Genomic DNA, 25,888 nt, shown 5'->3' with positions numbered 1-25,888 from the left:
ACAGGTCACCTCAAGTAACCCTCCTGCCGTGTGGTGGGCGCAGGTAGCAGCTCCAATTTTTCCAGTCCCGAAACAAAAATTTTGCAGCACCGTCGGCATGTAGTGACATAATCTGAATATGATCAAAGGTCATCGTGTGAAAACCGAGTCGCCCTGGGCCCCTCTGAGCCCAGTTTTCCACTGTTAAGTTTCCTGCATCTCCTGCCAGAAATATTTCAGACATGTAAGAAAAGACACACATTATTCTCCAGCCCCAGGGCTGATGTTCTTCTGTAATGTTGATCAAAATGTTACCGAATTTCTGGGACTTCCCTGGTGGTCCAGTGGCTAAGACTCTGCACTTCCACTGCAGGGGGCATGGGTTCAATCCCTGGTGGGAGAACTGAGATCCTGCATGCTGCCCGCCCACCCCCCCCCCAAAAAAAATGTTACTGTATTTCTCTCCTGATTTAAAAGTTCCTGCACAGTGGTTGATCCAGATGGGCCCCACCTCCCTGACCTTCCTCCCAGTATCCGCTCAGAGGCACCAAGTAACAATGAAAACACCTGGCATATCAGGCCCCGCACCCTGGCCTGGGTCCTGGGCAGCACTGGGGTAGAACGTTCAGCTCATCGCCCCCCGTGCTAGCGTGGGCTTTGTCCCCTACTTTTCCCACCAAACAGCGTGTTTGGCAGTCATTCTGGTTTTGTAGGTATAGGTGAATTTCAGGGTTTTTTGTGGTTGCAGAAGGTTTCACTGTTTAGATGAACTGTGATTCTTGTAACCCGTCTGTCCCTTGCAGACACACCCTTCGGGTGACTGCCTCCTATTGCTGTTGGAATCAAAAAGTGCCCAGGAATATCCTTATAAGTAGATCTTTGTGCTTGTGGGCGAACAGAACTGCAGGATCAGTTCTTAAGCCACAAAATACTGAGTCCAAGGAGAGGTGCAGTTTTTGGTTTTATCCAGCTTTCACGGAAATCTAACAGCCTTATTGAGATATCATTCACATACCAAAACATTTACCTATTCAAATTATATGTCAGGGAATTCCCTGGCGGTCCAGGGGTTAGGACTCCGCACTTTCACTGCCGAGGGCCCAGGTTCGATCCCTGGTTGGGGAACTAAGATCCCGCAGGCCCTGTGGCGTGGCCAAATACAAGCCAGTGGCTTTTAGTACCTTCAGAGCTGTGCAGCCATCCCCAGAATCAATTTTAGAACATTTTCAGTGACCCAAGAAGATAACTTGTTCCCCTTTGCGGTCGTCTGCTGGTTTTCCAATGCCAGCCCCTGGCAACCACAGATCTGCTTCCTGTGTCTATGGATTTGCTTATCCGGGACCTGTCATATAGATGGAATTATACAATATATCATTCTCTGTGGCTGGCTTTCTTCCCTCGGCATGATGGTTTGAAGTTTCATCCATGTGGTCGTATGTATCCGTGCTTCCTTCCTTTTTACTGCTGAATAATTTTGCTTTTTACCTTTTTCTTACGGAACCTTTCAAACAGGTATGCAAGTAGAGAGCAGAGGGTCGTGAACCCCCCACCCCTCCCCCAGGAACCTGGCACCAGATCCAGCAGTGCTCTAACCCCCAGCCCCTTTCCCTTCCCCTAACCCCACTCTGTTTTTTTAAATTGTACTGAATCGACCTCGCCGCCGTCCAGAAGGTGGCGCTAGTTTCCAGTTTCTCCCACCCTGTGTCTGGAGCACCTGTTCCCCCGACGTGGTTGTCAGCAACCACTGTTGTCAGCTTTTTTGCTTTTGCTGGTGTGGCAGGTGGATGGGGTCTCATAACAGTGTGATTTTGTGTCTCACTTCCAAGGAGTGGAGCCAGCCGGTCACCTTTTTTCTAGACTCTCCTTTGGAAGAAAGAGGAGACAGAGATGGGGAGTTCCCTGGCGGTCCAGTGGTTAGGACTCGTAGGTTAGGGATGGCCCTGGGTTCGATCCCTGGTCGGGAAACTAAGCTCCCACAAGCCTCATGGCATGGCCAAAAAGAAAGAAGGACACAGAGGTCCAGGGAGGTGGGGTGTCTGCCCTATAGGACTCACTGCCTTTGATGAGGTGGTGGTAGAACCCGGGTCTGACTCCAAAGCCAGCCCGTGATCCGTTTCCAGAGAGGCAGGTGGGCGCCTCTGGGTCGCCCACGGGAAGCCCAGGGCAGAGAGCGTTCGGGGCCAGTGGAAGCAGGACCTCCACGCCCCTCCTCACTTCCCATCCACGTTGGCGCCGTCAATGCCACCAGGGAGGTGGAACAGGGAGCCTAGCACGCAGGGAGGTGAGCTCCTGTCACGTGAGGCCGTCGTAGCCTCGCCAACCCTGCGCCTCCGCCCGTGCAGGTTGGGGCTTGCTTACTGCCGGCGGGGTTGAAGTCAGCAGCCAGAGCTGACTGCCAACCCCTCAGGCGTCAGGTTCGCCGGGTGCTTGGAACCCACGCAGGTTCCGAAGCCAACCGTAAAAGGCCACCGGGGGAACTCGAGTCTGGGTCAGGTCTGAGCTGATGTTAAGGATGAATAATCATCCGGTTTGTTAGGGGTGATGATGCCTTTGTGAGTCTATCAGGAGATGTGCTCATTTATTTATCTTTTGAGGGGTACCTCGCTTGCCCTGCCGCAAAACCTCCCAGCGTTTCTGGGACCCTGGGCTGTTCCCGACACCCCAGCCCCCTGACCCCCCCGCCCAGCCCCTCCCACTGCCCGGCAGGGGAAACCTAGGCCCAGGAGGCCACTGGCTTGCCCCAGGTCACGCCTCAGTCATGTACCCCCGACTAGTTAACTCTTGGCCATTTGTTCACTCGTATATCGATTCATTCAACACATGATGGAGTCTGCGGGCCAGACCCCTGCAGACGCTGGGAGAAATGAACTGTGACCAAGACAGAGCAAGCCCCTGCCCCCTGGAGTGCTGAGACCCCGGGAGCATCAAATCACACAAGTGGATTAAAGTTGATCCCCTGGAAGAGTGGTGGCTGGAAGGTGCATGGAGTAGTGACTGTGGGTCGGGGGGTGGGTGTGGGGTCTCGGAAGGGGCGGGGCAGCCCCTGGAAGAGGCGGCGCTTGGCTGAGCCCCAAGGGTCAGGCAGGAATTAAGCAGGTGTAGGTGGTTCTGGACCGCCTCTGGGGAGGGAACTCCCAGGGCAAAAGCCTGGGGGCAAGAGAGAGTGTCAGGTGTTGGCGGGGATTAAAGAGGTTGGCCTGGCTGGTTGGAGTAACTGAGGGGACCCGAGGCTGGAGCAGGTGGGAGGATTGGGGACAGGGTGCCGAAGACCTTGATAAGGGATAAGATTGAATCCCAAAAGTAGTGGGGACTGTGGAAGGAATTCTTCCCCCCAAAGCGGCAAGCTGAAGTTCATTCGTGAACACATTTATGGAGTGCTTACTGTATACAGAGGATACACTTAGAAGGTGAATAAGGAACAGATACTTTCCACAAGGAGTTACGATCCTGATGGAGATCGAAAGGAAAAATTCAGATTTGTTGCACACCCCAGCGTGCCCCGAAAACTATACCAAAACCTTTTTTCCCTGGGGGACTAGAATTCGTGGACCGTAAAATTCGCCATTGTCAAGTATACAGTTCAGTATTTGTAACATATTCACAAGGTGGTGTGAATCATCACTGCAATTTCACTAATTCCAGAAACTGAGTCTTTTCTCAGCAGTGATCTTTTTCTTGACTACATTTCAAGGGGTATGAAATTCAAAAAGAGCTAAAAGTCTATGATCATTCCAGTGTCCCGGGCTCCCAGGAGGCCACCTCTGTTAGCTGTTTCTTGTGTGTCCTTCAGAGTAAGGCTTCTTGAAGCTGTCAGGCCAGTGACCAACACCCCCCCCCCTTCTGTTTTCAGGGATTTTTTTAACCTCTTTTTTTTTTTAAAAAAAAACACTTATTTGGCTGTGCTGGGTCTTAGTTGCGGCACGCGAGATCTTTGTTGCAGCATGTGAGATCCTTTTAGTTGTGGCATGCAGGATCTTTTAGTTGTGGCATGGGGAGTCTTTAGTTGCGGCATGCAAACCTTTAGTTGCAGCATGTGGGATCTAGTTCCCTGACCAGGGATCGAACCTGCGCCCCCTGCATTGGGAGCGCGAGTCTCAACCACTGGACCACCAGGGAAGCCCCCTAACCTCTTTATTTTGAATAATTTCAGATTTACAGAAAAGTTTTAGAGTACACAGAATCGCCGCATACCTTCTCCCAGAGTCCTCAAACATTACCATCTTGCCACATCTGCTTTATGCTTGTCTGTCTTTCTGATTACTTGTTCTGAGCTGTTCGAGAGTGGGGGTGTAGCCCAGGGATCCCGTCACCCTTCGTATTTCCGAGGACCACTGTCACAAGTGACCACAAACCTAGTGGCTTATAACAACACACATTTACTCCCTCACGGTTCTGGAGGGCAGAAGTCAAAAATCAGTCTTACTCGTTAAAGGCAAGGTGTCAGCAGAGCAGGTCCCTTCTGGAGGCTCTGGGAAGAATTCGTTTTCTTGCCTTTTTCAGCTTTCAGAGGCCACCCGTATGCCTTAGCTCATGGCCCTTTTCTGCGTCTTCAAAATGCATCACTCTAGGGACTCCCCTGGTGGTCCAGTGGTTAGGACTCTGCGCTTTCATGCCAGGGCCTGGGTGCGATCCCTGGTTGGGGAACTAAGATCCCGAAAGGTACGCGGCGCGGCCAAAAAAATTGAAAAAAAAACCAAAATGCATCACTCTAACCTCTGCTCATGTGGCCTTCCCCCTCTGCCTCCCTCTTATAAGAACGCTTATGATTACGTTTCGGACCCACCTGGATAATGCAAGATTAATCTCCCGTTTTAAGATCCTGAATTTCATCACATCGGTAAAGTCTATTTTTCCCTGCAAGGTAACATTCACAGGATTCAGACCGTGGACATTTTGCGGAGAGGGGGCATTACTCATCTTATCGCCCCCCCCCCCGCCGAATCTGTCTGTGCTTATTTCCTAAGAACATTCTCTGACACAAACACAGTACAGAATCATCATTAGGAAGTTAACATTGGCACTGTTAGTACTGTTATCTAATCCACAGACCTTATGCCAACTGTCCCAATAATGTCCTTTATAGCAAAAAAAAAATTTTTTAAGTTAAACAAACACACACACACACACACACACACACACACACACTTCCCCAGTCCAGGATCACACACGTTGCATCTAGTCGTCACACTTTACTCTCCATCCATCTGGAACTGGTCCTGAGTCTTTATCGTTCGTGACCTTGACACTTGGGGAGATTACAGACCAGTTGTTTTGTCAACGTGCGTGTGTTTCCTCGTGATTAGATTCGGGTTACGCATTTTTGGCATGGGTCTCCCAGAAGGGCTCCCCCCTCCACCTTCCGCCACTCCCTTTTCCTAAGTAAACTTTGTACAGAAGCTTACGTAGCACAGACACCGGCAAATGAGCGCGGTGCCAAAGCGCCCAGCTCAGGGGAATTTCTGCAGGTGACGCCCCATATCACCCGCACCTCGAAGCCCCCTCAAGCCCCTTCCCCTCGCCGCAACCCCCATCACCACTGTGTTGGCATCTAACAACATGGAGTTGTTTCGCCCGCTCTTGAATTTGGAACACACAGACCCGTACAGTCCGTGCACTTTTGAACCTGGCTGCTTCCCTGCAATCCTGTGAGTGTGCCGTCTGTCCGAGTTCAGTGAGTGGCCAGAAGGGGGCTTCTGAGGGGCTGGCCCACTGGTGTGTTCGTTTTGTAAGATCTCACTGAGCGGCATGGAGGTGCTCTGTGTGCTTTTCTGTGTGTGCTCTACGTTCGTACAAACGTCCGAATTTTATGCTGAAAGAGGGACGGAAAGGGCTGCACGGCCGTTAAGAATACAGACCCCAGGGCCAGACCGCCGGGTGTGTCTCAGCCATGCCGCTTATGAGCTGGGTGATCCTGGGTAAGTTGATTACCCGAATGTGCCTCGGTTTCCCTGTCTGTCAAATGGGCGTTTTACTGTTTCCCATCGCAAGATGCTATTGCAGGATTTGGCTCAGTGAGTTGTTCCGAAGGTGACATGAGGTCATTTGTGAGTGTTTGGAACAGGACCTGGCACGGAGTAAGTGAAAATAGATCAGTGTCCTTTTCAATCCGTAAATCGTGAAGACTGTTCTAGGAGGAACGTGGATGAGGTAGCTGGGTGTTGGCGCTGGTCTGAAGCATCACCTCGAAAGCAGCAGGCAGGAGCCCAGCCTGATGTAGGCGTGTTATATGGTCCACTCCAAGCCGCGGGCAGCTTCGCGGGTGGAGACGAGGAGGCTTTGACGCGATGACCAAATCTTGATAAGTTCTGAACAAAACCAAGACCAGCCTTCCCTCGGATTCCTCAGTGACTATCCTCCTAGAAAATGCACTGTGTATTAAAACCAAACACAAAACACTTTTGTGTGTATACATAAAACTGCTGGGGTTAGTCTCAGAGCATTCCAAACCATGATTTCACAGACGTGAATGTCCACTGGGACGTTTCGCAATCAAACGGAATGTGGGCAACTGTTTGTGATACAGAAGGGCAACGCCTCTGGTTCCCACCTGCCCAGTCTCTGTGGCATCCAGAAACATTGCCAGGGTGGCCCCCATCCCTATGCTAACCAACCCCTGCACGTTCCCGAGACGTCCTCTAGGGGGCAGCATTGCCCACTCACGGCGAGATTTCTAGCCGCTTTGCGCAGACGTGCAAATATTAATACAATCGATCTTCTTTTACGATGTCCGAGTTGGAGAATTCACCTACACACGACATTTATTCGTAACCCCCAAACCAGATATCCTGGTGCTTTTGTGGTCATTGCTGTCATGCATAGAGGAGTGAAAGTTTTGAGTTGCCCAGTGTGCACCCAACTGAAGTCTCACGGGGTGACATTCAGCCTTCTTGTTCCAGCCCATACTGTAAACCACTGTCCTTTCTACAGTCTGTTGAGTGCCATGCTTTTCACTTTTGGGGTGCTTTTTGGTTGGTGATTTCACTGTCTGAAATGTCCCCCTAAATGTAGTGCTTAATGCTGTCCGGTGTCCCTAAGAGCAGGAAGGCTGTGATGTGCTTTACAGAGAAAATACGTGTGTGAGAAGAGCTTCCTTCAGACTCCAGTTGTAGCGAATGTTGGTTGTGAGTTCAATGTGAATCAATGCTGTATATCAGATAAGATGTCTTTAAAAAAATTTTATTGAAGTATAGTTGATTTACAATGTTGTGTTAATTTCTGCTGTATACCAAAGTGACTGGGTTATATACATGTGTGTGTGTGTGTGTGTGTGTATTCTTTTTCATATTCCTTTCCATTATGGTTTATCACAGGATATTGAAGAGTGTTCCCTGTGCTATACAGTAGGACCTTGTTGTTTATCCATCCTATATACACTAGTTTGCATCTGCTAATCCCAAACTCCCACTCCTTCCCTCCCCTACCCCCCACCCCTTGGCAACCACAAGTCTGTTCTCCGTGTCTGTGAGTCTGTTTCAATTTCATTGATAAGCTCATTTGTGTCGTATTTTAGATTCCACATATAAGTGATATCATATGATATTTGTCTTTCTCTTTCTGACCTACTTCACTTACTATGATAATCTCTAGGTCCATCCATGTTGCTGCAAATGGCATTATTTCATTCTTTTTTATGGCTGAGTAGTATTCCATTGTATATATGTACCACATTTTCTTTATCCAGTTATCTGTCAATGGACATTTAGGTTGCTTCCATGTCTTGGCTTTTGTAAATAGTGCTGCTGTGAACATAGGGGTGCTTGTATCTTTTCAAGTTAGAATTTTGTCTGGGTATATGCCCAGGAGTGGGATTGCTGCAATTCTATTTTTAGTTTTTTGAGGAACCTCTATACTGTTTTAGATAGTGATGCACCAGTTTACATTCCCATCAGATAAGGTGCCTTTAAACAGAAATACACATAAACCAAGGTGATGCATTGATCAGTTGATGAAAATGTGACCAGAGGCTCCCAGGAACCAAACCTGTATTCCCCCATAGGAACGTTTGTTCACATTCGATAATTCAGTGTTTCAGGTGACGCTATAGAACATAATTACCAAGAATAAGGAAAATTGACTGACCTTGACATTTTCTGCCTTTTTTTTTTGCATAGATAGTGGTTGCCATATATACCATTCTGCACCTCGAATTTTTTACTCGATATTTTAGAAATCTTTCCATATTGCTAAAGATCTTCCTCATTCATTTCTCTAAATCCTTTTAAATCTTCTATGCATTGCTCTATAAAATGGACATGAGCAGACACCAAATGACGATAAAGCAAACTTTGAATATAAAATACAGAATTCAGGGACTTCCCTGGAGGTCCAGTGGTTATAACTCCGCTCTTCCACTGCAGCGGGCGCGGGTTCAATCCCTGGTCAGGGAACTGAGATCTCTCGTGCCACGCAGTGTGGCCAAAAAATAAAATAAAATACAGAATTCATTTATCCGTTCATGTATTTAAGACCTGCTTGGTGTCAGGTGGTGGTATAATTTGACATAAGGTTTTTAAGCTAGATTTCTTTTTTTTATTATCTTATTTTTTAATTGAAGTGTAGTTAATGTACAATGTTGTGTTAGTTTCAGGTGTACAGCAAAGTGATTCAGTTATACATACATATACATATATCTATTCTTTTTCTGATTCTTTTGCATTATAGGTTATTACAAGATATTGAGTATAGTTCCCTGTGCTATACAGTAGGTCCTTGTTTAAGCTAGATTTCTAAGGGGCTAGTTTAGACCACATGTCAGGACCCTGAGCCTCGCTGATCTGTGTCTCTGCTGCCCCTTAGCCATGCTGCGGATGGTCTCGGCCGTTCTCCAGTTTGGCAACATCGTCCTGAAGAGAGAACGGAACACCGATCAAGCCTCCATGCCTGACAACACAGGTACCACCACATGGCCTGCTACCCACCTACGTACAGAGCATCCTCCCTTCCCAGACAGACCCACCTCCCATCCAGGACCACCCTGATTTCCTGCCCTTTGCTGAATCTTTACCAAAATAACACCATCCACTCTTTTCTTGATTATAAAAAGTGTGAGCTCTGCTGAAAATTTGAACAACACCAGTGTGCCAAGGTGGAAGGGGGCGCGGACAGCAGGATCCTCTATCATCCCAGCCCCTCCCAGAAAACCAGCATTAGCACTGGCCATATCTCCTCCTGGCCTCTGCGCTCTGCGTATATATACTTCTGGGGGTTTTTTGCCTTTCAGCAGAAGTATAGTTGATATTCCTTTTTTTATCAAAATGGAAATAGCTTTGCTTCTTTATTATTATAAAATAATACAATCTGAATGGGGAAGAAAATATGGCAAGACAGGGAAGTATAAAGGCAGGGAAATTACCCATAATTACTGCTAACACTCTTGGGGGCATTTCTCTCCGGGCTTTGTTCTACGTCTGTATCAATGTGGAAATAATTATCACAGAAATGGAATCTCGCTTTACACCGCCTTCCCCTCGAGATGGGAAGAGCTTTCTGTCCTGATTATGACACCCTATGGGCTGTTTTCAAAAGCTGTGCAACACAGAACATATGAAGGAAGGGGCATCTCTCACGATGTCACTGATCTGAGCTGTCCCTGTGACATCTGGGGGCCAGGTTCACACACGCAGCAGGTGTGCCATACATACTCATTCGTTTGATTTTCAAAATTGGGGTCAGACCTTATAAACTGTTTTGAAACCTGCTTTCCCCCCACCCCCTTAATGCAATGGGGGTAACTTTTCAAGGTTATTAACTAGAACTGTACTGGGGTTGCTTCACCTGGGCTCTGTGAGGAGAACTGTATGTCAGTATAATTAATCTCCTTTGGAATCCCTTGTATTTCCTTTTCTGCATTTGCAAACATTAATTGGAGAAGCAGCCCCCAGGCTCCACCGGCTGGCAAAGTACACACCAAGGGCTTAGAACCCTGTTAAGTCACCCTGTTACTGGCAGCATAGTACTCCATGCTGTTTTTTCAGTTTTTAAATATTCCCATATAATGCAAAATCACTGTAGAAGAATTAGAAATTGCAATTGCATCAGAGGGAGGGGGAGAGAGAGAGAGAGAGAGAGATTGATTTAAATCCTCATCACCTCTCAGAAATAACCACTGTTGACATTTTAATGTGTCTCTTCCTCAGTGTTTTTCTCTTTTGCTGGAGCTGAGTATTTGTAGTAACTATCTTCCTGTGACGCAAGTGATAGAGGCTCAAAAACACTTCTTAATGATCATTTTAATTCAGAGACGAAAGAAGAAATACACCTGCCCACACAGCCCTTCCTCCATCTTCTGCCAAAACAGCTATTAACATTTTGGCAATTTTTTATTCCTACAAAAATAGGGAAGAGCAGTGAATTTTTTAAGATTTCTTTTAGGTTTGGCCACCTCACTGAACTCTTATTCCAAGAGTTTTCCCCCAGCATTTTATTGAGACATTTTCCAACATATAGAAAAGTTCAAAAAATTTTATACCGAACACCCAGATCCACCACCAAGATTCTACCACTGACACTTTACTACGCTCGCTTTATCGAATATCTTTGCATCCTCTGTTCATCCGTCTCCTTTTCTGGCGCGTTTCAAAATCTCAGATATTGGTACAGACCCTTCAGCCTGTATATCAATGACTGGCATCCGATATTTGTTTACAGTTCTTTCATGGACTGGAAGTGAAACATACAAATCATGAAATGTACATGTCTTAAGTGTACTGTGTAATAATTTATAATGACTATTTATTTAGTAAATAATATTTATAATGCTTATATTAGTAATAATAATGTTATAAATAATTATTATTTATAATAATAATATTTAGTGACTGCAGAACATTTGTTCAAATGGATGCACCCTGACTTTCTAACCAATCCCTAGCTGTTGGACATTCAGGTTGCTTCCTGGTTTTCCCCATTGTAAACAGTGCTGTGACAGACATCCTCCTAGTCCAGCTTTTGCCCACATCCAGAATTATTTTTGCCAACTTAGGGTTCCAGGAGGAGAATTATTGGGCTGGAGAATGCACACACCTTTAGGACCCGTAATGCCTCTAGCAGGAAAGGCTGGTGTTCCACCAACGGTGGGGGGTGGCACCCTCTCCCCCCTCCCCCCCTCTGCACTGTCCCCACCTCCCAGTGCTGATCGCATCTTGGTGCCTCTCGCCCTCAGCTGCGCAGAAGCTCTGCCGCCTCCTGGGCCTGGGGGTGACAGATTTCTCCCGCGCCCTGCTCACCCCCCGCATCAAAGTTGGCCGGGACTACGTGCAGAAAGCACAGACCAAGGAACAGGTGGGCAAGGCTGGCGGCAGGTGGGCGCAGGGAGGGCCCTGGATTTTTAAGCAGCTTATGCCAGTTTTTTGTCGCTCACTCAACAAACTTTTGCTGAGTGTCTGTTCAGCTACCGACTCTGGTCTAGGTGCTAGAATAAAGGCAGTCATGGAAACAAAGACCACGCCTTCAGGGAGCTCAGGCTGTAGTAGGGAATCAGATAATAAAGGAAGAAACGGGTGCTTTCTTCAAAGGAGGGGATTGAGGTGCTCGGGAAAGTCTTCTCGGAAGAGGTGACATTTGAGTTGAGACTTGGATGGTTCAAGACAAAGGGAATATAGCATGTGTAAAGGCCCTGGGGCTGGAACAAGCTTGGCAAGTTGGGAACATTAAGGAGATCAGTGAGACTAGACAGTGGGGGAGAGGGTGGTAGAAGCTGGAGTCAGAGAGGTTGGAAGGGGACAGATCACATGAGGTCTTAGGAGCCACAATAAGGAGGTGAGTTTTATGCAGAGTGCAGCAGGAGGCCAGTGAGGATTTAAGCCAGGGAATAACTTGGTTCAGTTTGTCTTTATAAAGATTCCCTTGTCTACTGTGTGGAGAATTGGGTCCAGGGGGACCCAGTGGAAGCAGTGAGACACAAGGAGGCCACTGTCACAGTGCCGGCAAGCGATGAGAGCAGCACAGATAAGCGTGGTGGCAGTGAGGGTGGGGAGAGGTGAACACAGACTAGATGTTTTCAGAATTCCAGTTTTGGGGCAGAGGCCTCTGCCTGACCCCAGCCTGGGCTCTCGAGGTGCTAGGACAGAGGAGGCACAGTGACGGTTATGAGCTTGGGGATCACACTGACCTGGGTTCTGCTGTCAGTCAAGGTACTATTGATAGGATCCATTTTACAGATGAAGACACTGAGGCACAGAGAGGTTTATTCACATGCCTGAGGTCACACAGCCTCTAAGTAGCAGAGCTAGGATTCCAATCTAGATGTTGGTCTCCAGATTCCACCCTCTTACCTGTTCTGCCGTGGAAATTGGTTCAAGGGTTGGGTGGAATATTCATGAACTAATGTGCCCCCAAGCACTTCACACAGTGCCCGACGCACAGTAGGGCGTCACTAATGATCTGCTGTTGTTAATGTCACTGCTCTTGACGAACCATGATGGGGCTCCGTCCACACCCAGTGTCTCCCTGCCGGCAGGGCGGGGTCGGGGGGCACTAATGTGCAGGCTGGGCCCTCACTGTGTGCCCTGACCTGCAGGCTGACTTTGCGCTGGAGGCCCTGGCCAAGGCCACCTACGAGCGCCTCTTCCGCTGGCTGGTCCTGCGCCTCAACCGAGCCCTGGACCGTAGCCCCCGCCAAGGCGCCTCCTTCCTGGGCATCCTGGACATCGCCGGCTTTGAGATCTTCCAGGTCTGCGCTTTGTGCCTGGCTGGGGGCTGGGAGGGCTCCATCACGGTGGCCCTGTCCCCCTCTCTCTGGGTCCCTGTCCCCCTCTCTCTGGGTCCCTGTCCTCCCCTCCCTGGGTCTCTGCTCCCCTTTCTATGGGTCCCTGTTCCCCCCGGGTTCCTGCCCCCTCCGGGTCCCTGTCCCCCTCTTTCATGTGTCCCTCCCCCCCCGCAGCTGAACTCCTTCGAGCAACTCTGCATCAACTACACCAACGAGAAGCTGCAGCAGCTCTTCAACCACACGATGTTTGTCCTGGAGCAGGAAGAATACCAGCGCGAGGGCATCCCCTGGACCTTCCTCGACTTCGGCCTCGACCTGCAGCCCTGCATCGACCTCATCGAGCGGCCGGTGAGCCCACGGCTGCTCTACCCTCCACGTGACCTTGGTCCAGCTCCTCACCCCACCGGCCTCAGGCCTCTCCATCGGTTAAATGGGGAAAACGGCATAGATCCTTGTGGCTGCTGGATGATTAGAACCCAGAACATGCCTGCCACAGGGCGTGGCTCGAATCAAAGGGCTAATCGATGGCTATAACGGTTGTTCTCGTGTTTGCTCGTAGGTCCCAAGTGGCACAAGAACTAAAAATTAGCAGCAACCTAAGTGTCCAGTATTTGGGGATCTGACTTAACTCTTCTGCCCTCCTCTGTTAATGGTCAGGCCAACCCCCCTGGGCTCCTCGCTCTGCTGGATGAGGAGTGCTGGTTCCCAAAGGCCACAGACAAGTCCTTTGTGGAGAAGGTGGCCCAAGAGCAGGGTGGTCACCCCAAATTCCAGCGGCCAAGGACTCTGCGGGATCAGGCCGACTTCAGCGTCCTGCATTATGCGGGCAAGGTAGGGAGCAGGGGCCAGCCTTGGGGGCTGTGGGTGGGAGTGAGGATGAAGGGAGGGTGCAGAGGGAAAGCAGGGGCCACCTGGTGTCCACTGGGACAAGTCACAGCCAGGCCAGGGGTAGGAAAGCCCTTGGAGGAGTGAGGACTCTGTCTGATGAAGTCAGCAAAGGCTTCCTCAAGGAGGGGATATTTGCAGTGGGTTTCGAGAGATGGATAGGAGTTCACCAGGTGGAGAATTAGGTGCATTTTATTCACTCATTTGGCCAACATATGCCTTTTGTGGGCTCAGCCCTGTGCTGAGCAAAGCTGGGAACCCACGTCAGATATGATTCTGTCCTCACAAAGTTCCTTATCTGGGAGGGAGACGAAGACAGACCATCGGGATATAAGGCCGATAAGTGCTTTAATGGGGCCAGCTAGGGATAGTGTCAAAGTCCAGAGGAGCAATCCCAGGGAAGGTCTCACAGAGGAGAGTGATGCTTGATCTGAACTCTAAATCAAGGGTCAGCAAACATTTCCTGTGAATAGTTTCAGTTCGGTGGGCCAGTCTCTGGCACAACTACTCAATTCTGCCATGAGAGCACAAAAGAAGCCACAAGTTCACACATAAATGAAGGCCATATTCCAATAAAACTTTATTTATTTTATTATTTTTTAAATTATCTATTTATTTATTTATATTTATTTATTTATTTTTGGCTGCATTGGGTCTTTGTTGCTGCACGCAGGCTTTCTCTAGTTGCGGCAAGTGGGGTCTGCTTTTCGTTGTGGTGCGCGGGCTTCTCATTGCAATGGCCTCTCTTGTTGCAGAGCACAGGCTAAGCACACAGGCATCATGGCGTGCGGGCTCAGTAGTTGTGGCTCGCAGGCTCAGTAGTTGTGGCACACGGGCTTAGTTGCTCCGCGGCATGTGGGATCTTCCCGGACCAGGACTCAAACCCGTGTCCCCTGCATTGGCTGGCAAAGTCTTAACCACTGCGCCGCCAGGGGAGTCCTATTTATTTATTTTTGGCTGTGTCGGGTCTCAGTTGCCACACCCTGTGCGGCCTCTTTGTTGTGGCGGGCGGGCTTACTTGGCCCGTGACACGTGGGATCCCAGTTCCCCAGCCAGGGATTGAACCTGCGTCCCCTGCATTGGAAGGCGGATTCTTAATCACTGGACCACCAGGAAGGTCCCTAAAACTTTATTTATAAAAGGAGGGGGATTTGGCCGGGAGGCCATTGTTTGCCAATCCCTGGTCTAAATGATGAGTAGGGACTTCCCTGGTGGTCCAGTGGGTAAGACTCCATGCTCCCAATGCAGGGAGCCTGGGTTTGATCCCCGCTCAGGGAACTAGATCCTGCATGCCACAACTAAGACCTGGTGCAGCCAAATAAATAAATATTTTAAAAAATAATAATAAAATAAATGATGAGTAACCCGTAGCCAGAAAAGAATGGGTGGAGGGAACGGCATACACAAAGGCTGAGGGGTAGGAGACCCATGTGTTCTGTTCTAGAACTCAGTTGTTTTCCAGACATTTGCTAAGATTTCCTGTGTGCCCAGTCCTCTGCTGGTTGTGAGTCAGACTCAGGCCCCGGCCTCTGGAAGCCACCATCTGGTGGGGGGGAACGCATGCAGGGAATCGTGGTGGTCAAGACTGTGATTCCATGGAAGGGAGCTGGCCACGTGAAAATCCACGGAGAGGGAATCACAGGTGGCGGGAACGGCAGGGGTCAAAATTCTGAGGTGGAAATGAGCTTGCACATTTGAGGACCAGAGTGGCTAAATGAATAAGGAAAGAAGTGTTGGTGGATGAGGTCCCAGAGGTGGGCAGGGTCCTCTTAAGGGAAATACAGAAAGGGAGAGGGACCATGCTGCGGGTGGGTGCAGTTCAGGATATGGGCACAAGGTGTCCACCAGTGCTCTCTCCTGAGTGGTGAGCCCCAGAGCTGGGAATCTCAGAGCTTCTGGGAGGCTCCCTGGGAAATCAGCAGTGCTGGTGAACCCACCATCCCGCCACCCTCCTGTGCCCAATTTCATTCAGGTTGACTACAAGGCCAATGAGTGGCTGATGAAAAACATGGACCCTCTGAATGACAGTGTCGCAGCCTTGCTTCACCAGAGCACAGACCGGCTAACGGCAGAGATCTGGAAAGACGGTAAGGACCAGCTTCCGCAGGCCCTGTCCCTGGAGCTCTGTGCATCCCTTCTCCCAACTCACAGTGTGAACACTTTTGTTCCAGACCTGAGTTGTCAGCTCAGAGGCAGAACTGGTGCCAGTAGGCCAGACAGCCTTACAGTAGTGATTCCAATTAGTGATTATTGATTGATATCTCAAACCAGCATCACACTCAATGATAAAACACTCCTCCTTAATCAGAAAAAGACAAGGATGCCCACTGTCAACACTGCTGTGAAACACTGTTTGGGCGATAATAGTTTATGCAATCAGACCAGAAAAAGAAATAAGTATATGAATTTTCAAAAGGAAGCAATGAAGTTATTAATTGTAGATGGCATGTGATCCCTAAAAAAAAAAAAAACAAGAGATTCGACTGAAAAAGAATTAATAACAACAAGAGAACTCGGAAGGGCAGTATTTACAGGTTAGTCAACTTTTAGGCTTTGCTTTCATTGATCTCTCCCAAAGTTCCCTTCAGGGATTCAGGGAAGAAAAAAAAGAGCAAAAACCCAGGTATAGTTTTGGAGTTTTCCTGCTCCAACAAGGCCCGTGTGAGTTTGGCCATCCGTCTTTTCAGACTGACACTTTCAGACCAGCAAGCCCTGTCCATCCTTGCCCTCCATCCTTAGAGGAGGTTTGAGAGATGATTTTATAAAACGGACAGAACCAGTATCTTGGTTTCCTGATTCTGGGTTTCCAGAATCTGTCAGTTTGCCTTAATCTTTTATTGAAGTGAAAAGCATAGTAGTAGCAGCGCCAGCCCATGCAATTGGACAAGAGAACAAAATAAGCAAGATGAGTCATTCCCAAAACAAACTCACAGAGCAAAAGGGCATAGCACACCTTGATATGGTGAGCTGATTTTAGACAGGGAAATTTGATGTTAGGATCTCATATAGTTTATACAAGAGGGATTGAAAAGCATCGTTTGATGTTCAGTAACAGAGCCAGATTCTGCCGAGAATCATCTCCTTCAGACTGAAAATCTTCCCCGTCAACTTCTTTAAAATTTGTGCCATGTTCACGGGCACATGATGTTCCCCCTAATACTTCACATGCTCCACCCTGTATATGCTCGGCTCTCAAAGTGTTCCAAGAGAGAAAGTAGAAGTGGCAAAGCCTCTTGAGTCCTAGACTGGAACCCCACACAGTATTATTTCCTCCACAGTTCTTCTGAACAAAGCAAGTCACAAGGCCAGCCCAGATTCAAGGAGCTGCAAGTCACAGAGAGGGGTGGGGGATTGGGGCCATTTCTGCATCAATCTCTACTACAGCTGCCCTGAGCCCAGAGTTGGCTTTGCTTTTGGGCATCCTGACAGCCCAGAGTTGGGTACCCAACATCCTGGAAGCCCAGGGGAAAAGGCAAATGAGACAAACTCTCTTCAACAAGCTGGGTGGGAGCCTTGAGTTAGTCCTTGAGCTTCCTGGTGGCCAGGGCAAAAGGGGATACCTAATAAAACAGATACAGACTCAACCTATAGGGAGAGAAGTTTTTTCCCCCCGGGTATTAAATTCGAAGGGGGCATTTGCCCTTTCAACCAACATTGATGCCCTCATAAAGCTGAACAGGACAGTCTCCCTGGCTTTAAAAGTTCATGGCCAGGATCAGGTTCCTCCTCCTGCTTTGCTCTGTGCTGTTGACTAATAACCCTTTCTTCTTTTTTCTTCCTGCCTCTTCTCATGCTGCTCCCTTTGCACCTGCCATCCCATCTCCCTGCCTCTCCCCCCGTCTGTCCTCACCCCCACCCAGAGCACGGGGGCTTGCAGCAGTTCTCTTTCCTGGGCTCCTTCCCACCGTCGCCCCCAGGATCTTCAGGGAGGCGCGGCTCTGCCATTTCTCCGTCAGGGGGTGGGTGTTGCTGTGCACCAACGGGTGAGATTTGCCAGACGAGGAGGGTGGGCCCTTTGGACCGGGAACCTGGTTTTGAACGTCTATCCCCTTTCCTTACCATACAGAGATCTTTCCCTCTTCTTTCCTGTCCCCACCCCCTGTTGGCTCCCTTAGCAGTTTCCAGACTCTTTGTAGCAGCACAAGGCCTTCTTCTAACTAAACCGCATGTAAAAGTGCAAACAACTGTGATAGTATCAGCTGGCACTAATTGAGCCCGTACTGTGTGCTGTGCACTGTGCAAAGCCCTTTCACCATTATTAACACATGGAATCCTCTGAACCACCTAATCAGGCAGCTGTTAGTACTGTTACCCCTGTTATACGGTTGAGGACATGGAAGCACAGAGAGGTTAAGTCACCTGCCTGTGGTCACACAGCCAGTAAGGGACAGAGCTGGGATTTGAACCCAGAGCCTCTGCTCTTACCTGTGCTATAAGAACTTAATAAATGATAATTATCCTTTTGATAATAACTAGGAGCATGGCGGTAGGAGGGAGACTTGAACCTGGGGAGGAAAAATGCCATATCTGAGCCCCCACTGTGTGCCAAGCACTGCCCTCAGAGCGAGTTATCTAGTTGACCGTGATAACCCTCGTGATTGGGGGTTGCGGGCCATCAGCTTCTGCCCCAGCTGCAGGTTCTTGAGCAACTGGGAAGGATTCAGTGCATAGAATTTGAGACGAAGGGGTGCATATTTCTCACTCGTTGAAGTGACAGCATCAAATGACAATAGGGAAAAAAAATTATCATGAAATCAGGCCTTTCTGGGAAAATGGTGACTATGGAGGCAGTTTGCCTTATTTTATTTTATGTTTTTTCATTTCTTTTTATTTATGTATTTTTAATTTTTTGCCTTATTTTAAACATTGCCTTATTTCAAATATCGTAATAAAGCCAGACTTCATTACATTGTTAATGTGACACTGTTTCAAGTTCCTGAAAATGCAGCTGTAGTTATCGCCCTTTTCCCTCTCTGTGCCTCAGTTTCCTCATCCATAAAATGGGAATGATTTTTATAGGCTTATAAATAAGCTGATGTATGTCAAGTGCTTTGAGCAGTGCCTGGCAGAGAATAAGTGCTAAGGAAGCATTTTCTATCTTCATCATCATCATTTGCTGATAAGGAAAATGGAAAAGAAGGGTCAGAGACCAGGGTTCAAGAAGATTCATACTGCCTGGGTTCAGATCCTGGGTCTTCAGATCCTAAGCTGTGTGGCCTTGGGCACAGTCTTCCATCTTTCTGAGCCTCAGTTTGCTGGTCAGTCCAATGGGCTGATAACACCTACCTTACTAGGCTGTGAGAGGTGTTTCATATGTAAAGTGCCAGGTCCTATAAATAATAAGATCGTTGACCTTTGGCCAACCCAGCCTCATAAAACTGACCTTTGACTTTACTCTCTCTCTACATCTGTTTCCTCCTCCCACAGTGGAGGGCATCGTGGGGCTGGAGCAGGTGAACAGCCTTGGGGATGGCCCGCCTGGTGGCCGCCCACGCCGGGGCATGTTCCGGACGGTGGGACAGCTCTACAAGGAGTCCCTGAGCCGCCTCATGGCCACACTCAGCAACACCAACCCCAGCTTCGTCCGCTGTATCATCCCCAACCACGAGAAGAGGGTGAGTGACCCAGCCCAGGGAGGGATGGCAACTCTGGCAGTGGGTAAAGTCCCAGTCGCTGGATGTGGCTGGAACCATGTCTGGCCCCAGGCTCACTTCTGACTGGCTGTGTGACCTCGAGCAAGTTGTTTTCCCTCCCAGGCTCAATGCCCTGTTAGGAAAATTCATTCATTCATAGGACTTAAGTTTTACTGAGCACCTACTAAGTGCCAGGTAGTGGGAATACAGTGAAGTCAGGGAGGGCTCCCTGGAGAAGGTGAGGTCTGAGCTTGGAAGGATAAGTGGCATTCTAAGCAGAGAACAGCTTGTGCAGAAGCCCAGTGGTTGGTTGGAGCATGAAAGGTACAAGGGATGGAAAAAAGACCGTTGGAGCTGGGAGTGTCATGTAAGTGTGGGGTGACCATGCCTGGCCTCCTAGGCCACCAATAAGTTTTCTTGTTGGCAAAATCAGAGAATAGGCCCTGTAGAGAAGGGTCAGCATAGAAGGTGAAACTAGGTGCCTGGGGCTTATACTGTCCTCAGAAAGCAGGAGCTGAGGTTATTGAGTAGGTGGATCTGTGTTTCTCATAGCTGTAAATACCATATTTTATCAAATCTAAGACACATGTATTGTGACATTTTAGCATCTCTGAAGTTGGGATGTGGCTTACAATCAAAGGCCTGTCAGAGTTTAATCGACAAGAGCTTTTCTTTCTTGGTGGTATAGAAGATAACAGTGTGTTTTACAATGGATAGTGGCTTTTATTTGATGAAAGACGGCATACATGGACTCAGCCACTTCTCCAAAGAGCCTTAGTGGAGAAGGGTGCTTACAGTCTAAGATCTGGGTGCTCCATGGTAGCAAGGTGTCACTCCCAGGACCTCTCAGTAAATAGAGCTATGTACGTACACAGTAATGTACATGCATGCATACACATATGTATATACATGTACACACATATGTGTACATACACGTAAACATCTATGTTTATTTCTATGACTACCTTTATATATCGAAAACTACGAGTTCCCACCAGTATGTCAAGTTCCCGTCCAACATCTCTTTTTAGCAACAGTGAGATCCTGTAATATAGCACACGTTTACTGGTTTTCTCAGTCCCCTTTTACGTAATCAGTCTCCCGACCTTGCTGGGCACCCCCCCACTCAAGCCTGCCAAATGTCTTGTTGAAGGGTGGAATGGAGGAAGGAAGGAGGAAAGGAAGGATAGAAGGAAGGAAGGAGGGAGGGAGGGAGGGAGGGAAAAAACCAAAATGTTACTGTGAGACCATCCTATATATTATTTCCAGTTTCCAGCTACTTTCAGCCATTTCCTTGGGGCTCTTTTGAGAGAGCCACTAAGATGGCTTAAGCAAAAGTGAGAATGTATCAGGAATTCCCCGGCGGTCCAGTGGTTAGGACTCCACGCTTTCACTGCCGAGGGCCCGGGTTCCATCCCTGGTTGAGGAACTAAGATACCACAAGCCACAGGGCACTGCCAAAAAAAAAAAAAAGTGAGAATGTATAGATTCACATAATTGAAGATTCCATGATTAGGTTCAGGCACAGTTGGATCCAGGTGCTCAAACGGTGACGTCAGGAATCTTTTTCCTCTGCTTGGCTCTGCTTTTCTATGTGTTGCCTCCTCTCCGATGAATCTCTGTCTCCATTCTCAGGGTGGCACGGCAGCCACCAATGGCTCCAGACTTTCATTCTTTCAGTTCAGCAACCCTAAAGGAAAGAGAGAGCCTCTGGCAGCATGGATGTAGCAGCAGTCCCAGGGCTGGCTTTCTTTCACTGGCCTAGGATGGCTCTTGTGCCCACCCTTGAACCAGCCTGATTGGCCTGGCCTGAGTCACATGACCATGTCTGGAGCCAGGATGAGGTCAGTCCTAGCCACTCATGGACTGACAGCATAGGGGGAGGAATAGCGCCCTCCCTCCCACAGAATGGAAGTGTTATTACCAAGGAATAGGGAACATATATAATAATAAATAAACAGAAACTCCCTTTTTGCTGGGACATAAACATTCTGAGGGCAGGGGCTTTTATCGCCTTTTTTACTGCTGAGTCCCCAGTGCCTAGAACACATTGTGTGGCAGACAGTGAGTATTAATAAACATTTGATGGATGAATAAGTACATATATGCTTAGATAGCCCTTGAGAAAGATACAGAATGGTGGTGCTCATTTTTTAACCCTCGTCCCTACCAGATACTTATATTCTGCCCTAGCCTGGGGCCAGGGCTTTTTTTTTTTTTTTTTTTGGTTTTGTTTGTTGTTTGTTTTTGCTTTTTTAAGCATGTGAGGGGACTCCAGTGTGTAGTCTGGGTTGAGAACAACTGATCTAGAAGGCTCCATAAAAACCTGGGTATTGTGTTGACCACTCTGGGGGCCTGGGCAAGGCAAGAGTTGTTTTTCAGAATGTGTAATTTGAATTTTTTTGTAGTGTTTAGATTTTTACCATTTGTGTATTACTTTGGGGGGAAAAAAAGCAGGTAAGAGAAAGAAAAGGCAATGAAAGCTAACTACCAAAAATAATGATGTCCGTGCTTTGTTCACACATCGCCTTCCTAGACTGTCCTATGCAAATTCAGCACTCTCCGTCCTCCCTCCCCTCTGCTCTTTGCCCCTCAGCACTTAGTACTCATTTACTCCTGACGTTTGTGATGTCTTGACCTCATTTATTGTCGACCTCTCCCAGTGGACAGTGAGCTCCCTGGGGCAGGCATTTCTGCCTGGCATGTAGTAGGTGCTCAGTAAATGATAGGTTGAACCAGATGAAATTGCCAACCATTTTTGACCTGCCCAAACTGCCATCCACCTGAGTTCCCCTGACGGCTGCCATCCAGTGAGTGGCGCCCCCGTGTGGCAGCCACTGACCTCGCATGTCTGTGACTGCTCTTTGCAGGCTGGGAAGCTGGAGCCGCGGCTGGTGCTGGACCAGCTGCGCTGTAACGGCGTCCTGGAGGGCATCCGCATCTGTCGCCAGGGCTTTCCCAACCGCATCCTCTTCCAGGAATTCCGGCAGAGGTGAGCGGCATGGGGTGGGGTAGGGCTTGGGTGCCTGCATCCGAAGCACCCCAACTGCTACTTCTGGGAAGGGTCAGGGGTGGGGCCTCAGCGCGAGTGGAGGGGCGGGGCCTCCGGGCAAGTTCCTTTGGTTACTGAGTCTCAGCTTTCTCCTCTGCGATTTGGGAGAGCAATGCCCCCATTCACTGGACTCCCCAAGAGAAAGGGCATAGAGTACTATGTTGCGATCTGGGTATCGCAATCGGCATTTCTTATAAAAATGCAGTCAAGGACTTCCCTGGTGGTGCAGTGGTTAAGAATCCACCTGCCAAAGCAGGGGACACAGGTTCGAGCCCTGGTCTGGGAAATTTCCACATGCCACGGAGCAACTAAGCCCGTGCACCACAATTACTGAGCCTGCGCTCTAGAGCCTGTGAGCCACAACTACTGAGCCCACGTGCCACAACTACTGAAGCCCGTGCACCTAGAGCCCATGCTCCACAACAAAAGCCACCGCAATGAGAAGCCTGCGCACCGCAACAAAGAGTAGAAGCCCGCGCACGGCAACGAAGACCCAATGCAGCCATAAATAAATAAATAAATAAGTTTATTTTTTAAAAAAATGCAGTCGAATAGGAGAGAAGGAAAAAATATCAACATATAATAAGCCAGTAATATGGTGAATATTATAACAAAAATTATGCTTCATGCAAGCTGTATATAGCAGCACCATGCAATAGAAAGAGAATGTGAGCCCCATATACAATTTAAAATTTTCTAGTAGCCATATTTTTAAAAGTAAAAAGAAACAGGTGAAATTAATGATAACAAGAGTTTATTTAACCCAGTACACCCAAGATATTAGATCATTTTAACATGTAATCAATATAAAAAATTAGTAGTGAGACATTGTGCATTCTTTTATTCCTACCGAATCTTCGAAATTTGGTGTATGTCTTACACCTGTAGCACATCTCAGTTCAGACACTAAATTTCCAGTGGTCAAAGTGAAATGTAGTCCTATCAAAACAGTGAAATCGTGGGAACTCCCTGGCGGTCCAGTGGTTAGGACTCCCTGCTTTTACTGCTGAAGGCACATGTTCAGTCTCTGGTTGGGGAACTAACATCCCCACAAGACGAGCGGCCAAAAAAAAAGAAAAGAAAGAAATTGTGTTGAACAGAAAAATATTTTACACTGCTTCAGTTTTTTTGTTTGTTTAAATATTTATTGATTTATTTGGCTGTGCTGGGTCTTAGTTGCAGCATGCAGGATCTAGTTCCCTGACCAGGGATCGAACCTGGGCCCGCTGCATTGGGAGCGCAGAGTATTAACCACTGGTCCACCAGGGAAGGGAAGTCCCCCCTGCTTCAGTTTTTAAATTTAAATTTCACTTAGTTAAAATGAAACGCAGTTAAAAATGCAGTTGCCCAATTGCTCCGGCCATGTTTCAGGGGCTCAGTAGTTGCGTGTGGCCAGTAGCTGCTGCACTGGACAGTGAACGTCTGCAGTTTCATACTCAAAGTGTGGTCCCCAGGCCAGCAGCATCAGTGTCACCTGACAGCTTGTTGGGTATGCACATTTTCAGGCCCCACCCCAGACTTACTGAATTAGCATCTGCATTTTAGCAAGATCCCTGGTGACTGAGAAACTCTGATACACACACACACACACACACACACACACACACACACATTTCCCAATCACCAGTCAAAAAATATCGCATGTTAATATATGACATTAATATATAATATTATGTATATGTGTTAGTGCATATATGTTGTACATCTAATATGCATTATTTTTAATGAAATGTCAGGATCCAGGGAGAGGGCACAGCAGGAGAAAGGCTCTGAGGACAGACACGTGTGCTTATGAAACGTACTTTTAAAATTTGGAGTTGCGCTGAGAAATGTGAAAGAAACAGCTGTAAAGCACTTAGCTCAGGACCTGACACGGATAAGTTCAAGAGCATCAGCCCCTACTTGTTATTCTCACACTTCCGAGACACACCTTGCCTTTACGTCTCAATGACCTATGGTGTTGGTGTAATTAAACACTCATAATCAGCACGTGGTGTGTCCTAGGAGTGGACACACCTAGGACACATTGATGATGTTGCCATTGGTGGTGGTATTAATGCTCTCTGCCTGGTGTGTGGCCCTCGGTAATGCTTAAATATTTGTTTTTCTTACTGTTCCTATTGTTATTGTTATTATTGCTATTTGTCACTCTGAACCCAGTGCCTGGCCATGGTGACAGTTTGCTGTTACTCTTCACCCCTCCCCCACCCCTCCCCACCCACTTCAGGTACGAGATCCTGACACCCAATGCCATCCCCAAGGGCTTTATGGATGGGAAGCAGGCCTGTGAGAAGATGGTGAGTGTGGGGTGGAGGCTGAGGGTGTGTGCATGAGTGTGAACGTGTGTGCACAGTCTCAGGTGGTGGAGGAGGTTGAACTGGAGCCTCCCCTTTCATCACCCTTCCTCCTCATGACCCCTCCCCCACTGTCACAGATCCAGGCCCTGGAATTGGACCCTAACCTCTACCGCGTGGGACAAAGCAAGATCTTCTTCCGGGCAGGGGTTCTGGCCCAGCTAGAAGAAGAGCGGGACCTGAAGGTCACAGACATCATTGTGTCCTTCCAGGCAGCTGCCCGGGGATACCTGGCTCGCAAGTGCGGCTCCCCACTATCTCTTGGGGTCACGTTGGCCAAGGCTGGTTCAGGGAGGGGTTGACCAGATGGCCCCAGAGGCTGGGTCAGGGAGGCTCCAGGATGGTAGAAGATCAATTGGCTCCAGATGTCAGGGCCTCCAGGATGGTAGAAGGGCTGAGAACAAAAGGATGGAGCCACTGGACGCCCAGGCTTCTTGGTTCTAGAGTCCCTGAGGCTTCTGAGCAATGCTGGGGACTCAGAGAAGAGCTAGACTCAGCATTAGGGTGACCAACCATCCCGGTTTGCCTGGGACTGGAGGTTTCCCAGGATGCATGACCTTCTGTGCTAAAACAGAGAAAGTCCCAGGCACACCAGGTCCGTGTGATCACCTTAGTGGCCAATCCCTCAAGGGACTCCAGTCTGGAGGGGGAGACATACACGGGCTCAAAGTGTCACAGTCCAGGGCGAGATGTGCTTTGATGGGGGTCATACAGGTACAGCAAGAGGCCCTTCAGACCAGGTAGATGAAGGAGGATGGGAAAGGTGTTCCAGGCAGGAGTGACAGCTTGTGCCAAGGCCCAGTGATGTGAGAGCCTGGTACATTTCAGGAATGCAGGGAGTTTTCAGGACAGTCTCCTTCTCCCTTGGAACTGGCCCAGAGGAAGGATCAGAGAATAAAGGACTCCTCAAACACCAGGCAGAGGGGCAGGGACCATATCCAGGGGCACTGAGGAGCAAGAGAGGGGTGGGTCAGCTGTGGGCATAGAAAGCCCTCTCTGGAGGCTGGGAAGCTGGGGAGGTGGCTGGGGTGAGGGTCCAGTGGGTGGAAGATGAGGCTGGGGCTGAACTGGGGCTGGGGCTGTGGGGACAGAGAGGAGGGAATAGGGCAGAGAGAGTCAAGGGCAGAGAGACTGATAGACGGAACCCAACAAGATTTACTGATAATAGAGCAGTGCTTGCACACAGTAGGCATTTAATAATGGTTGACTAATTGAAGAGAGCTTTGCTCCCTTGCTAAGGGGACGGGGCCTGGAGGGGCTGAGTCTCCATTGTCCCACC

General features: G+C 48.6%; 1 protein-coding gene across 7 annotated transcripts in view; it reads left to right on the top strand.

Moving 5' to 3' along the window:
• MYH14 (myosin heavy chain 14) overlaps positions 1 to 25,888 on the top strand; it is a 91,180-nt gene that overhangs the window by 21,910 nt on the left and 43,382 nt on the right. For 4 of the 7 annotated variants that reach the window (XM_070044248.1, XM_060289108.2, XM_060289107.2 and 1 more), the window contains 11 exons: positions 8,776 to 8,871; positions 11,141 to 11,259; positions 12,497 to 12,649; positions 12,860 to 13,033; positions 13,343 to 13,516; positions 15,543 to 15,657; positions 17,431 to 17,553; positions 18,998 to 19,185; positions 22,074 to 22,195; positions 24,483 to 24,552; positions 24,690 to 24,850. In XM_070044248.1, coding sequence (XP_069900349.1) covers positions 8,776 to 8,871; positions 11,141 to 11,259; positions 12,497 to 12,649; positions 12,860 to 13,033; positions 13,343 to 13,516; positions 15,543 to 15,657; positions 17,431 to 17,553; positions 18,998 to 19,185; positions 22,074 to 22,195; positions 24,483 to 24,552; positions 24,690 to 24,850 — 1,495 coding nt within the window. The remainder of the gene's footprint in view (positions 1 to 8,775; positions 8,872 to 11,140; positions 11,260 to 12,496; positions 12,650 to 12,859; positions 13,034 to 13,342; positions 13,517 to 15,542; positions 15,658 to 17,430; positions 17,554 to 18,997; positions 19,186 to 22,073; positions 22,196 to 24,482; positions 24,553 to 24,689; positions 24,851 to 25,888) is intronic. The other 3 variants (XM_070044251.1, XM_070044250.1, XM_070044249.1) reach the window with 2 other exon arrangements.

Source organism: Globicephala melas, chromosome 19, assembly GCF_963455315.2.
Source record: "Globicephala melas chromosome 19, mGloMel1.2, whole genome shotgun sequence".
NCBI classification, from domain to species: domain Eukaryota; kingdom Metazoa; phylum Chordata; class Mammalia; order Artiodactyla; family Delphinidae; genus Globicephala; species Globicephala melas.
The sequence above is the reverse complement of the archived record's forward strand: the minus strand, read 5'-3'. Positions and strand labels throughout refer to the sequence as shown.